We start from the raw sequence: 14,095 nt of genomic DNA on the forward strand, positions 1-14,095 counted from the left end.
ACAACAAGGTATACAGAAGGAGTGAGGTTGTACATTCCAAATCTTTCTATGCTTTTTAAGTTTTGAATCATGTACATGTATTAATAATTTTTAAACTATATAAGTAAACTAGTAGCCTGGTGCATGAAATTCATGCACATTAAAAGGGAATTAGTTGCCCTAACTGGTTTGGCTCAGTGGATAGAGCATCAGCATGCGGACTCAAGGGTCCCAGGTTCGATTCCAGTCAAGGGCATCTACCTTGGTTGTGGGCACATCCCCAGTGGGGAGTGTGCAGGAGGCAGCTGATCGATGTTTCTCTCTCATCAGTGTTTCTAACTCTCTATTCCTCTCCCCTCCTCTCTGTAAAAAAATCAATAAAATATATTTTTTTAAAAAAGGGAATTAATTAGTGGAGATATTTTAATATTGCTATTTGCCCTTTCTCTATAATAGAAGTGTGAGAGATGAAAGGAAATTAGTAAAATGTATGTGAAAATAATATATAAATTTATTAATAAATAAACAGTAACAAAAGGATATAACAACAACAGAGGCATGATATAAAAATGACAAAAACATGATATGAAAACAACAAAAACAGGATATAAAAACAGTGATGCAAACAATGACTGATAAAGTGATTAAACTTATTCTAATATCTCCCTGTACACCACATTAAGAGTGAAAACACTTTCAGAGTGCTTGACTAATTTCCCTTGTGATGAAGTACTTCGAACTTTAACTGTAACATCACATGCTCTTCAAACTCGAGAGAAAGCAACATATAACTGACCATGTGCAAAAACGGGTTCAGGTAGGAATATGCCTACTTTGTCTAGAGTTTGTCCTTGTGATTTATCAATAGTCATCACAAATGCTGGCATCGCAGGAAACCGTTGTTGAATCAATTTAAATGGCAGGCCAGTGTCAGATGGGGACAAATTAATTCTTGGAATCAGAACAGCCTCTCCCTCTGCAGATCCTGTTAATACTTCAGCTTCGATAATGTTAGGTTGTAATCTTTTGATAATAAATCTGGTACCATTACAAAGACCGCATTTACTATTGAGATTTCTCAATAGCATGATGATTGCACCCACTTTCAATTTTAATTTATGACACAGCATTCCTGAAGGAGTAATACTATTAAGAAATTCGATGGGAAACTTTGCCTTTTCAGCATCATCTGTGGAATCAATGGAATCATCACTCAAATATGTATGAAAATCTCCATTGAGTATATCCAAATTTTCTTCATTTAATTTTTGAACATGCTCATTTTTTGGACAAAGAATTGCATGTTTAGATATATTTTTAATATTATCTATAGCAGTGGTTCTCAACCTTGGCTGCACATTAGAATCACCTGGGAATCTTTTTAAAATCTTGATTCCTGGGCCTCATCCTCTGGAAATTGTTTCTTTGTTATGGGGTAGGGCCATAACATTAGTAACAAAGAAACAGAATTTCCAGAGGATGAGGCCCAGAAATTAGGATTTTAAAAAGATTCCCAGGTGATTCTAATGTGCAGCCAAGGTTGAGAACCACTGATCTATAGATATAGTATTTCCAAAGTTAGCTTCAATAATAGATCCATTACAAATCATTTCATTTGCATGCTCCGCTCCGAGGGCAGGTTCCTGCCTGAAACCTTGCCCTGAAGGAGGGTTCCTGCCTGAACCTCACCCTCCAGGAAACAGCTGGGGGAGGGCGCAGCCGTTTCCAAGACAACCGCTGCAGGACTGACTTCCTTCCAGTTGGATGGCTTCTGGCTGTGATGTTACACCCAGGGTTTTTATATAAGTAGATTAAAACTTTATTGTGTTTAGGGGTTATTAGTATAGCTGCTACAGTGTTTTGGACAGGTTCAAGCCTTGGACTGATGAGAGGGCACAGTCCTCTCATTGCCATGTGCAAGTCCCAGCTTGGAGGGCAGGGCCCTCCCAGAACAATTACAGCCAACAGCTATAGTTGTAAGCTTGAACCTATGGTCTGAACACGTGGCCCCACGTGCCTGAGTGATGTAGGCTTGATAGAGTTCAGGTGCATGTAGTTGAGTAGGATTGAAACCCAGGAGAATGTTGTAAACATCTTGGTCAGGCCCTTACTTTGCCTTGTGGCATCTGCTATAAAATAAAGACACTGCTGTGGGCATGGTCACTGTCTCTCAGAGAAGCAGCATCCCACCGAGACCTGGCTTTCATTCTCTTGTCTGTCTTTTCTAAGCCTTTCAGCCGCCCCCACTCAGGTTTACCCTTGGCCGTGCTGGCGGGGCACACTTTATAAAGATATACCTCCACGCTCCGCGGGCGGGTTCCTGCCTCAATCCCTGCCCTCACAGGAAATAGCTCCAGGAAACAGCTGGGGGGAGGGTGCAGCTGTTTCCAAGACAACCCCTGCAGGACTGACTTCCTTCCACTTGGTCCCCAGACAGGTCGTGATGTTACACCACCCACAGTTTTTATATAAGTAGATTATCTTTTAAAAAGAAGTAAAGGACAATGGAGGGAGGAAGAAGAATCCTAAAGGGGGTGGTTTTCCAAAACAATGCTATAGATTTCACAACTTTATCTGGTTGTTACGCAGAGCACTGCTTACTCTGAAGCAGAGGAGATTCAGGCTGTATGTACTGATGGGATGTACAGAAGGAGAACGGAACATTGAAATGAGCGGAGGAAATCAGGTTATCTGGTGGCCTTAAAAGAAGGCGAGGCTGTCACTGGTATGCAGGAAGGCAGCATCAGGTAGTAGACCTCCAGCTTCAAAGTTAGAGGCTTGGGTTAAAGACCTGACCCACAGATTCCTCCTGACCACCCGTGACCTGTGTGGGGCAAGCTGCTCAGTGGAAGCTCCAGCTGCCCTCATCTAGAAAATGGGGTGGACAGTAGTTCCAACTCACCAAGTTGCTATAATTAAATAGATAATAACACACTTTGTCCATCACACGGTGCATAGGACCACACAAGTTTGTACGTACGTCTAAGCTCTCTACAAGGCCCTGGGGTTTGCAGGTATTACCTCTCAGAGGAGCAGCCAGTGTCAAAAACAGTTCTATTAAATTCATACGTGAAACTGTGATGGGTTTCAAGCCAAGATCAGACATCTGCCACGCATATTTACAAGATACAAAGGTTCAACAATTGGAACTCATCAGTGAAATGGGAAAAAAAAAATCCTTGCATAGATTATTGCTCCAATTTGATAAAAAGAACTGGCTTTGCTTGGAGGAGGGAAAAGAGGAGGCGGCGGCAGCACCACAGTTTCCTGCCAAATATCTAACCCTTTAACAATGCCTGTCTGGTGAGCCTGAGCGCTCCAGGAAAAAGCCACCAATAAAATCCTTTCCAAGGGTCTGTGTGGAGCGGGGAGAGAGGAAATGCAGTCAGCTCTTTTTTCTCTGCAGGAAGGGAAGGCTGAACAACTGCACATCAGGCGAGAAGGCAAACAAATTGCCCATTCAAGCCAAAATAAGCTGCTCCTGGGGGAAGCAGAACAGCTGGAGTCCATTCAGCCAGACACAGAGGTGAGGGCCCCAAAGACAGACCTGGGCCTGGGGAGCCGGCCTCTGGCAGGCAGGGATCTTCTGAGCAAGTGGTGGCCACTTGCCCTCATCTCACCTCTGCTGCCCTCAGTCTATGCCCACAAAGGGAAGCCAGCCAGCAGCTTTGTCAGATGTGGGGGAAATCCTGGGTGGAAAGGAAGAAGAAAGGCAGCAAACTAGTGAACCTGCCAAGCGAGTGAGCACCTATTATGTGGCAGGCGCTGAGCAGGCACGAAGCAGTCACTGGTGGGACATGCCTGTGCCCTTTGTAGAGACAACTTTTAGGGGTGGGTACTGTGATGGTGATGCTAAAGGTGAGGAATCGGGCTCAGTGAGGAAGAGTGATTGTACAAGGACATAGCTAGAGAGTGGCTGGACCAGCCATGGCAGGGGCCTCGGAACTCTCCTTCCTGCTTGTCGCTGGAGTTTGCCCAGCTCCAGCAGTTCATCTAAAGCAAGAATTGATCATCCTTTTTAGTGGTGGGGGTGTCTGGCAGCAAATGGAACATATCAAGAGAGGCTTCATTGGAAAACTAAGGAAAGCACCAAAGCAAATTGCAAAAGAGGGGGTGAGGGGATAAACCTGGAAGCAAATGAAGTAGCAGAGTAGAATTACTTTGATCCCTAAGAAACCTGAAATGTGGCTGCTGTGGAGCTTGCCTCCAGCTGGACAGCAGGTCGGAGTCCCTGTCTGGGACAGTGGGTAGCAGCATCCTGACGGGCTAGCAGTGGTTCCAGATCCGCGATCGGAGTCCCAGGCTCCAGTTTGAAAACCCGTTCTGCAGCCATGCTGAGCTCCTGCCCAGGCCCCTGACATCTGAGAGTGGGGGAGGAGAGACACTTCCCTCTCTAGCTCCTGGGATTCCCACCCTGAGTCTCAGACCTTCTTACAGTCATCTTACAATTACTTCCTTCCTTGAGGTCTTAATAATAATAATAATAATAATAATAATAATAATAATAATAATCAGCTAACATTTATTGAGCCTTTACTTTTGTGCCAGGCAGGTTCAGCCACATATATAAGACGACATACTCAAGTGGAGGAGCCAGAATTTGCACCCAGTGCCCATACTCTTCCTCAGCACTACCCATAGTGCCTCAGGCCTTAGGATCTGATAGAGTTGAAAGAGCAATCCTGAAGTCAGGCAGATAGCTCTACATTTTACTACTACTGATCCCTGGGCAGCCTAGTTAAACTATCTAATCTCTAGTCTCAGTCATCTCCTCTATAGCGTAGATGCAATTAATATACTTGTGGAGTTGTGTCCCCTCTCAGACAGAGTAGGTCCTCAATTATGTCCTTCGCCGTCTCTATTTCACCTCCCCTTCCAATGTCATTCATTAAACACTAGGGCTGCTTCTACCCCTGAGCAAGGTTTGGCTTCTTCATATTCTGTGCTAGTCTACTGTGTGCCTATAACGTGTGGGACCCAGCATCAGGCCCTGTGGGGCTGGGTCTTGGGAATGAGACTGGAGGAGAGGAATCCGTCAAAAGTGGGCAATGCACAGGGCTGAGGGGAGGCGCTGGCTGTGAGAATCAGGCTTTAAGCTGGTAGGAGCTCTCCTCCAGCTTGTCTCCCTTCTGCTGGCCTCCTGCCAGGACTAACAGGCACGTCTGGTCGCCTCCTGGTGCACAGCTTGCACCCTGCAGGGCACCCACCAAGGGCCCCGTTCCTCCCATGCTGGGGTGCCTTGGCTCCCAGCTCACAGGCAGGCGCGTAGCCATGTACCGAGCCCTGTGATCTGGCCCTCCTTTCCTGATCTGGAACCATTCATTCTGCACCCTGTGAGCCAGAGCCCAGGCACTGGGGACAAAATGACAGGTCTGCCCTCAGGGAGTTCCCCAGCATGCCCTGCTCTCCACTGTTCTCCTCACTCGGGTAACACGGGACACACCTTTCCAGACACTATCATTTCTCTCTTCCAAATAAGAATTACTTCACTAGAACAGTCACACTAACACATGAATCTCCCCTCTCCCCACCTGAACAAGAAAATGAGAAACAGACACAATTTTAAATGCATATGTACATATGTGTGTTTCTTATGCACCCCCTACTTACCAGCTATTTCACATACATTATCTCACCTCATCGTCACAACAACAATCCTGCAAGGTGGAGCCATGCCCAGGACATAGAGGAGAGAAAGCTGGAGGCTCACTCAGAGATGGAGCTGGTTTGAACCAAAGCTGTCTGCCTACAGAGTTTATGCTCCTTCTACAGCCCCAGGCTGCCTCTCAGCTCAGCTGCCGCCCTGCTAGCTCTGGCAACCTCCTTCGCCTCGATTTGTCCTTTCACATATTTAGATTCCCTGCATTCTTCCTGTTTGTGTGGTCCCAGAGGAGGCCAACCTCTCCCAGACCAGTGACAGCAGCAGCAGCAACATCCTAGGCCAGTGGTTCTCAACCTTAGCTGCACATTAGAATCACCTGGGAATCTTTTTAAAATCCTGATTTCTGGGCCTCATCCTGTCCTAGGCACTTCCTCCGACTCTCTGATTAGCTTGTCTTAATTACACTCAGGCTGGAGCAGTTCCGGGGCTGCTGCAAAGCAAGCAGGCTCACTGGTCCGTCTTCTCACTCCTTCTCTGACTCCAGCCCCTTTTGCTCCCCACCCCCTCTGCTGGCTGGCAGCCTACCTCCTCTGCTGTCCTTGGTTCTGCCTCCTTGCACATCACATTCAGGCCTGCCAAGGAGTGCTTCAAACTGCTGCCACTCCAGGCAGCTGAGCCAGTCTAGCTCAATTCAGAAAAGAGAGCTCAAGTCTCTGCTGAGTGCCAGGCACCGCTCTGGGTGCCACAGGCAGGAAGCAAAAGGAAAATGCAGAGGCCTTGCCCTCAGCAGCTCAGAGTCAGAGGCTGGGAGGGAGCAGAAGCTCAGCACAGCGAGCGGTGAGAAGGTTGTAATACAGTCCTAAAATACCAGAGCTGGTCCAGCCGGCTGCATGGCTCAGTGATTTGGCGTTGACCTATGAACCAGGAAGTCACTGTTCAATTCCGGTCAGGACACATGCCAGGTGGTGGGCTTGATCCCCAGTAGGGGGCATGCAGGAGGCAGCCAATCAATGATTCTCTCTCATTATTGATGTTTCTATCTCTCTCTCCCATCCCTTCCTCTCTGAAATCAATAAAAATATATCAAAAAGAATATCAGAGCTGGAGGGAATCTTGGTTTCCTGTTTTAACCCCTCCATTTTATAGATGGGGAACAGCAGCCCACAGGAGGGCAATTATATGAATAAATGATGTTTGTAATAACAACCAGCACTTCTAAAACCCTTACTAGGAGCTAAGTACTGTTCCACGTCCTTTACATGTATTAACAACCCCCTCAACAACCCTCTGAGGTAGGCACTACTGCCCTCCCCATTTTAAAGATGAAGAAAATGAGGCATTGAACGGTTAAGTACCCACTTGTCCAGTTCACACAGCTAATAAGTGGCAACCTGTGCTGAACTTAGGCAGGCAGGCCCCACATTGCTGTCTCTCTAATGCACCATGAGAAGAAGACAGTCTACCTGTGGAAGTAACAAGGCTCCTTGAAGGAATTACATAGGCCCTGGTTATCCAGAGTCAACTAAGAGGAAGCCTTACTAAATCAGAGGCTTCAACGGAGCTCCCAAGCACCACAAAATACAAGGCACTTGGTGAACAGAGCCCCATATTTCCCACAAAGAGCCAACCAGGAGGAACAAACTTGGTGGAAGGGATTTCCTCAAGTAAGGAGTAGCAGCTCAACCCTCTTCCCCTTTTGTGTCTTTAATATCCTTCAAGATCTTTCATATCCTCAAATGCCACTTCCTCAGGTAGGAAGACCAGCAGGCAGCTTAAAAAGATGCTCGAATATGTGGATTAAAATTTGTAGAAAAGAAGGTTCTAGAAAAGCCTTGGTCAACCAAAGACTCCCATTTCTCAGAATCTCCCCAATACACACACACACCACCACCACCACCACCACCACCACCACACCACACCACACCACACCACACACACACACCGTGGCCCCTGGTTAACCAAGAGTCTTCTCCAATTTTGCCACATGAGTTTCAGAATAAATAGCTACCAGTATTTTAGCTACTTACCAATCACTGCCAGATTATGTTCCGAGCCACAGGAGATCTGTAAAATGAAAGGAAATAAGTTATACTAAAGAAAGAAAATGTTTCAGTATTTTCGCCTGTATATTTTATGATCAGTTTTTAATAACACTAACATCTATTTTTGGCAAATTTTAGGAAGTAGAAAGCGGCACCATATACAAAAGTTGATTATAATTACAACATACTCACAATTACATAAAAAGAAAAAGTGATAAAAAATTGAATGAAATATACAAGATGTTAATAATATATTTGTTTTTAGGCAGTGAACCATGAGTAATTTTTTAAAAATCCTTTCTTCTTTGTATGTCTGTATTTTTTCAAACTTTCTATACTGAGCACATATTACCAGAAAAACAGAAATATAAGGCAATACAAATGACAGTTCTTGAAAACTGAACTGAAAAAGACCATCACTCTCATCTGGATGGAGAGAATGTGCAGAGAATTTGGTGGAAACTGACTTGTCTAAGGACAAATGTTTGACTTTTCCCATCTGCACACTCTCCTGTCACCTTCCAGTCACACAAACATCTGTAGTTCTCTGGATGCATTCATCATACTTCTAGGCCTTTGCACATGCTGTTCCTCTGCTTGGAATGACCTCTCCTCAACTGCCTACCCAGAAAACTTCCGCTCATCCTTTAAAATCGCAAACCGTCCACTGAGACTCCTTCGCACTTGCTTCTAGGCAGACTCAAGCACTCCTTTCATTGAACAACTTACATGTACCCCCATTGTGGCAATCATTTTGTGGCCTTTTATTGTTTTATCTGTCTCCTCACTAGACTGTCTTTGTCTTGAGAACAGGACTAAGTCTTATTCACCTCTGTATTGCACAGCTGAATTGTACAAGGCCACAGACTCAGCTAACATCTGCTAAGTAGGAGAATGAATGAAAGAACAAAATACATAAAAGAACAAATACCTAATATACAATGGATAACCATTTGGGGTTCTGAATCCAGTGTCCACCCAGCCAGAGGCCCTTCTTGCCTTGCAGTCTCTGGCCCTCCCAACTGCTACCAGGAGGAAGTGATTGAGAATACAAAAGCAGAAACAGTTCTCCGGGTACTAATTAAAAGGAACTCAACACTCTGGAGAAGCATTCTGTGACCTTTATCAGGATGTTCACTCCAACTCCTGGCAAGAGGGAGTCTCCAGGTACTCATAGAATGTCAATGAGGGGAGAACTCTGGAGATCTTCCAGTCCAATCTTTCTACATTACGAATTAAAAACTGAGGCTTGGGAACTTGTCTAGGGTGCCAGAGCAAGTGTGTGTCAAAACTAAGGCGAGAGTCTGGCCGACGTGGTTCAGTGGTTGAGCGTCAACCTATGAACCAGGAGTTCATAGTTCGAGTCCTGATTGGGCACATGCCTGGGTTGCAGGGACAATCTCCAGTGGGGGGAGTGTAGGAGGCAGCTAATCAATGATTCTCTCTCACCACTGATGTTTCTATCTCTCTCTCTCTCCTTTCCTCTCTGAAATCAATTTTTAAAAAACTAAGACTAGAACCATTCTGATTCTCACATCAGTTCCTTCCCTGATGCTATAGCTGCTCACTCTTTCCCAGTGAAAACTATTCGAAGTAATCAGCATAGGCCCCTAACAGTAACAGATTCAAAAGGCATTTGAGCACTGACAGCCAAATAACACATTGGTGGGTGAATATGGGCAGCAAGGCATCTGAAGTTTTTTCCTTATAAAAGCTGTGCTTCCCAGGTCTCAGCTTCTACAGGGAAGGGGGGTGCCCGCACCTGGGTGGACTCCCTGACAGTATCTGGCAAAGAAGCACCTGTATATTTTATCCCAGTAAAGATTCCCAGGTTGTCTAGGCCAGGGGTCCTCAAACTTTTTAAACAGGGGGCCAGTTCACTGTCCCTCAGACTGTTGGAGGGCCGGACTATAGTTTAAAAAAAAAAACTATGAACAAATTCCTATGCACATTGCACATATCTTATTTTGAAGTAAAAAAACAAAACGGAAACAAATACAATATTTGTATTTGCATGTGGCCCGCGGGCCATAGTTTGAGGACCCCTGGTCTAGGCTCTGAGGCCCTTTGGGACAGGCTCTGGAGATAATTTCTCTAAGAGGCTCCACCATGTGTCATACACACAGAACAAGTTCATTGTATGCTTCCTGGTTACATGGAGGCTGATTCCCTAGATTCCATCATAGAAAGATGTTTAGATTGAAAGACTGGAAAAAACTTAGATATCTAATGTTAGGAGAATGCTTATGTAAATTATGATAGAGCCATCTGATAGACTATTGTACAGACTTGGAAAATGATGCTTACAATAAAGGAAAATAGTTATGATATCTTGTGAACTGAAAAATTACCTAAAAACTGTAATATGCAATATGATCGCAACTCTATAATAGAGCATGCATAAAAGACTGGAAGGAGATACATCAAATTTTGACAGTGATTGACTCTGGACTAGGGATGAGACAGGCATTACAAGTATGGTTTTTCCTTTTGCTTTTTTAATGCTTTCTAATTTTATACACTATTTTTCTAATCAGAAAATAATCTATTAAAAACAAGTACAATGCACTACAGTGGAAAAAAACCCTGCCTGGTATAAAATCTGATATGTTTTGTTGCGGGGTTGGTGGGGTGGGGGCGAGAGGGGGAAGATTTGAAAGAAACATAACTAAATTACAAGGGCAACTCCTAGTCCCTATTTTTGAAATGTTCTTTAACGGTGGTGGTAGCAGTAATGGTGATAATGGCAGCAATAAAAGCAGGAATTAAAGCCACCATATACTGAGGACTCATGTGCCAGGCATTCTGCCCAGGTACTTTATAAACATCACACATTTTAATCATCACAATAATCCTTTTCAGGTAAGTTTGACTTTGCTCATTTTAGAGATAAGAAACTGAGCTCATACATATTAAATGATTTCACAGCCAGCTAAGTTGCAGTGGCAGAACTGAAACCCAGGTCTGCCTGATCTCCAAGCTCCTGTTCTGTGGTGCTAGATCATACTATGTTTGTTTTTCAAAAATAAAGTTATTTCACTTGAACGTCGACCTATGAACCAGGAGGTTGCGGTTTGATTCTGGCCAGGGCACATCCCCGGGTTGTGGGCTGGATCCTCAGTGTTGCACGTGCAGGGGCAGCTAATCAATGGTTCTCTCTCATCGTTGATGTTTCTATCTCTCTCTCTCTCCCCCTTCCTCTCTGAAATAAAAATTTAAAAAGAAAAGAATACAAAAATAAAGTTATTTAATTTCACAACTTGGACAGAGAAAGGGCCTGCCTCTCTGACTGCCAGGGCTCAAGCTGGGCTGTGGACTGCACCTTGAGGACCAGATGCTTCACCCAATGCCAGTATTAGGCAGCAGGTGCTTCTCTGAATTAATGAGCGAGACAGTGACGAGTGGATTTTGTCAAGGCCACATAGAGCTTGGAGCCCAAGGCTCCCTGCTGCTTCCTGCTGGCTAGGCACTGGCACAGAGGTCAGGACACTGAACACCATAGGCCACAGAACCCCAATGCCCCACTCCTTCAACAAGATTGTATCAATGACCATTTGCTTCATATTGCTCCTGTGAGCATCTTCCCACTGCCCAGCTGTAGGCAGCTTTCTAGAAGATGCTGTTAACAATGGCAGTGTGCCCGGAGGAAGAGATTCAGAGACAGGAAGCCAGGTGAATCCTCGGTCCTCTACTTCCTGGACAGTTAGCCAGGTATCCTCGGGCCTCAGTGTTCTCAGGTGTAAACAATGTCCTCAGGTGTGAACAAGTATTTAACAATATCTGCCCCATCTGCCTCACAGAATTGCTAGAGGACAAGTGAGACATGCCCCTCTCCTCACAGCCAGATGTCTCAACTTGATTACACACAAATCTGACCATGTCATGGCCCTATACAGAACCCTTCACAGGCTCCCAGCTTTGGGAGGGTAGACTAAACTACCCAGGAGGAGGCTCCAGCTTACCTCTCTGGCCTCATTTCCTCCCTCTGCTACCCATGAACCCTCAACTCCAAATAACATACTAGTATTCCTTTGGTTCTATTCACACCACATTATATTTTCTCTAAGAACACTATAGGGTTTCAGGCTTTTATGCATGCTATTCTCTTTGAATGGAATTCCCTTTCTCCCACTGTCTACCTAACTAAATCCTTCAAGATTGCTCAAATATCACCTCCTTGCCTAGCGGGTGTGGCTCAGTGGTTGAGTGTCAACCTATGAACCAGGAGGTCAAGGATTGATTCCCAGTCATGGCACAGGCCTAGGTTGCAGGCTCGATCCCCAGTGTGGGGCGTGCAGGAGGTGGCCAATCAATGATTGTCTCTCATCATTAATGTTTCTATCTCTCTCTCCCTCTCCCTTCCTCTCTGAAATCAATTATTTAAAAAAAAATTTTAATCACCTCCTTGTAAAGCAGACCCTGACTGCCCCAGGCAGAGCCAGCTGCTCCAGCCTGGCTACTCCCACAGCATTATTCATCACAGCCCTTATCAAACATGAGGTATCTATTCATGACTCGAGCATGAGTTAGGCACCACTGTTTCTCAGAGATCCTGCAAAGTGCCTGCCTAGCAGTGTCCCTGCCACACTGCCCAAGTGCAGGGCATGAAGGGGTGGGAGGGGAGGAGGAAATAAAAGGTAAGGGGCCCAGAGAAGTTAGATGATCCCAAAACAAGTGTTAGTAGTCATGTGGCCATTCTAGCCCAAGTGAAGACAGGCACTGAGATGCACAGAGGGCAGGAAGGGAAGGGCACTACAAGAATAGTATAGAGATGACAGGAGCATCAATAGCACAGTAGATTGTTCCAGGAACGCACAGTAAACCAGCCACAGAGGTCAGTCCTGGGAGACAGAGTCTCACTATAGAGGAAGTAGGTTCCAGCTTGCTGGATGGGGCCTTTAAGAGAAGTGGACACGCCTCCCCAAGGGTGAAGAGTGGGACAAAGGTGGCTGTGGAAAGTTGTCTGACTCAGTGCTGCTCATATGCTAGAGCAGTGGTTCTCAACCTTCCTAATGCCGCGACCCTTTAATACAATTCTTCATGTTGTGGTGACCCCCAATTTCATTGTTACAAATTGAACATAATTAAAGCATAGTGATTAATCACAAAAACAATATGTAATTATATATGTGTTTCCCGATGGTCTTAGGCAACCCCTGTGAAAGGGTCGTTCGACCCCCAAAGGGGTCGCAACCCACAGGTTGAGAATCGCTGTGCTAGAGGGATCTTCTCTGTTCAGGCATCTCAGCCTCAGGAGGCAGAGCTGCAGAAAACAATTTCCAAGCCCCACCCCCTGCTACCCCCCAACTACCACAGGGATAAGATCTCCCAACAACCCTCCTGCCAGGCTAGACTCCATCAGTTCTGATGAGAGGAGCTGCTCAGGGATCTCCCATGGGCTGGACCCCACTAACTGCAGCTGGATGGGGATGAGCTGGGGCAAGAATTGACTGGTAGTAGATGCCCAGGGAATATATGCTGAACACATCAATGAGTTAAATGAATGGATAACTAAATGAATAAGCAAAAATTAGATTAACATGAAAATATTTGCAGGATGTTGAATGTGAGCACTTCAGTTCTCAGCAGTACACTTGAACCATTTCTAAAAACAGCTGACTGGCCCTTTTGAGTGCTTGGTGCCAGGCACCTGGCTAACTGCTTTGCCTGTTTTATCTCATTTAAACACATACCAAACATAAGAGAGGGACTCTTTTGCTACAGCTGCTTTACAAATGAGGCGACTGGGGTTTAGGGAGATAAGGTAGCTTGCCGAGTGTCTTACAGATAATGGAGATGCAGGATTCTGTGATCATTCGGATTCAACCTTTCTGTCCTCCCAATTGTTTTAACCTTTCTTGCTTGTACACAGGATGGAAATACACTGCTCACCCAGTTTCCTACATCCTGGAATCCTGTATCAGTTATCAGGGATCTAAAGGGGGAAGATTCCTATATTTACAAGGCCCAAACAACTTCATCCTAGGGCTAGAGGTGTCCTCCCTGGACCGATCAAGACTGCTCCAGGGCTCTGGGGGAGGGGCGGGGTGTGTGTAAAATGGCAACAAGGCTTTGTCCCCTGCCCTCCCTGTGGAAGCTGTCACCTCGAGGGGACCTCCACTGGATTTTTCAACTGAGCCTGGGGAAATCAAGGCGGGGAAAACAGACTGGGGTGGATTACAAACAGGACCCAGGGGAAGAAGAAGCACTGAGATACCAAGGAGAAGAAGCCAGGGACCGCCCTGATATCCTGATGAGCAGCTAGTGACAGCCCAGGGACCATCCTGGGATGCAGGCGAGGCCTGCAGGGCCTGTTGATTGGTTCCTGCAGGTGCCAATGCGCCCAGCCCACGGATACTATGGCAACGAGGCGCCAGTGCGGAGGCACGTGACACCGGGGGCGGGGCGGCCATTCCCCCTCGGAATCGGAGGAGGGTTTCCAAGCCTGAGCTCTCCCCTTCACCAAGAGTGC

The 14,095-nt window shown here is 45.8% G+C and overlaps 1 protein-coding gene across 1 annotated transcript in view; it reads right to left on the reverse strand.

Moving 5' to 3' along the window:
- The window catches only part of SERGEF (secretion regulating guanine nucleotide exchange factor), a 194,197-nt gene that overhangs the window by 55,563 nt on the left and 124,539 nt on the right, over window positions 1-14,095 (reverse strand). The window contains 1 exon segment of the mRNA XM_059709066.1: window positions 7,609-7,645. Coding sequence (XP_059565049.1) covers window positions 7,609-7,645 — 37 coding nt within the window.

This window comes from Myotis daubentonii, chromosome 9, assembly GCF_963259705.1.
Source record: "Myotis daubentonii chromosome 9, mMyoDau2.1, whole genome shotgun sequence".
Classification (NCBI taxonomy): Eukaryota; Metazoa; Chordata; class Mammalia; order Chiroptera; family Vespertilionidae; genus Myotis; species Myotis daubentonii.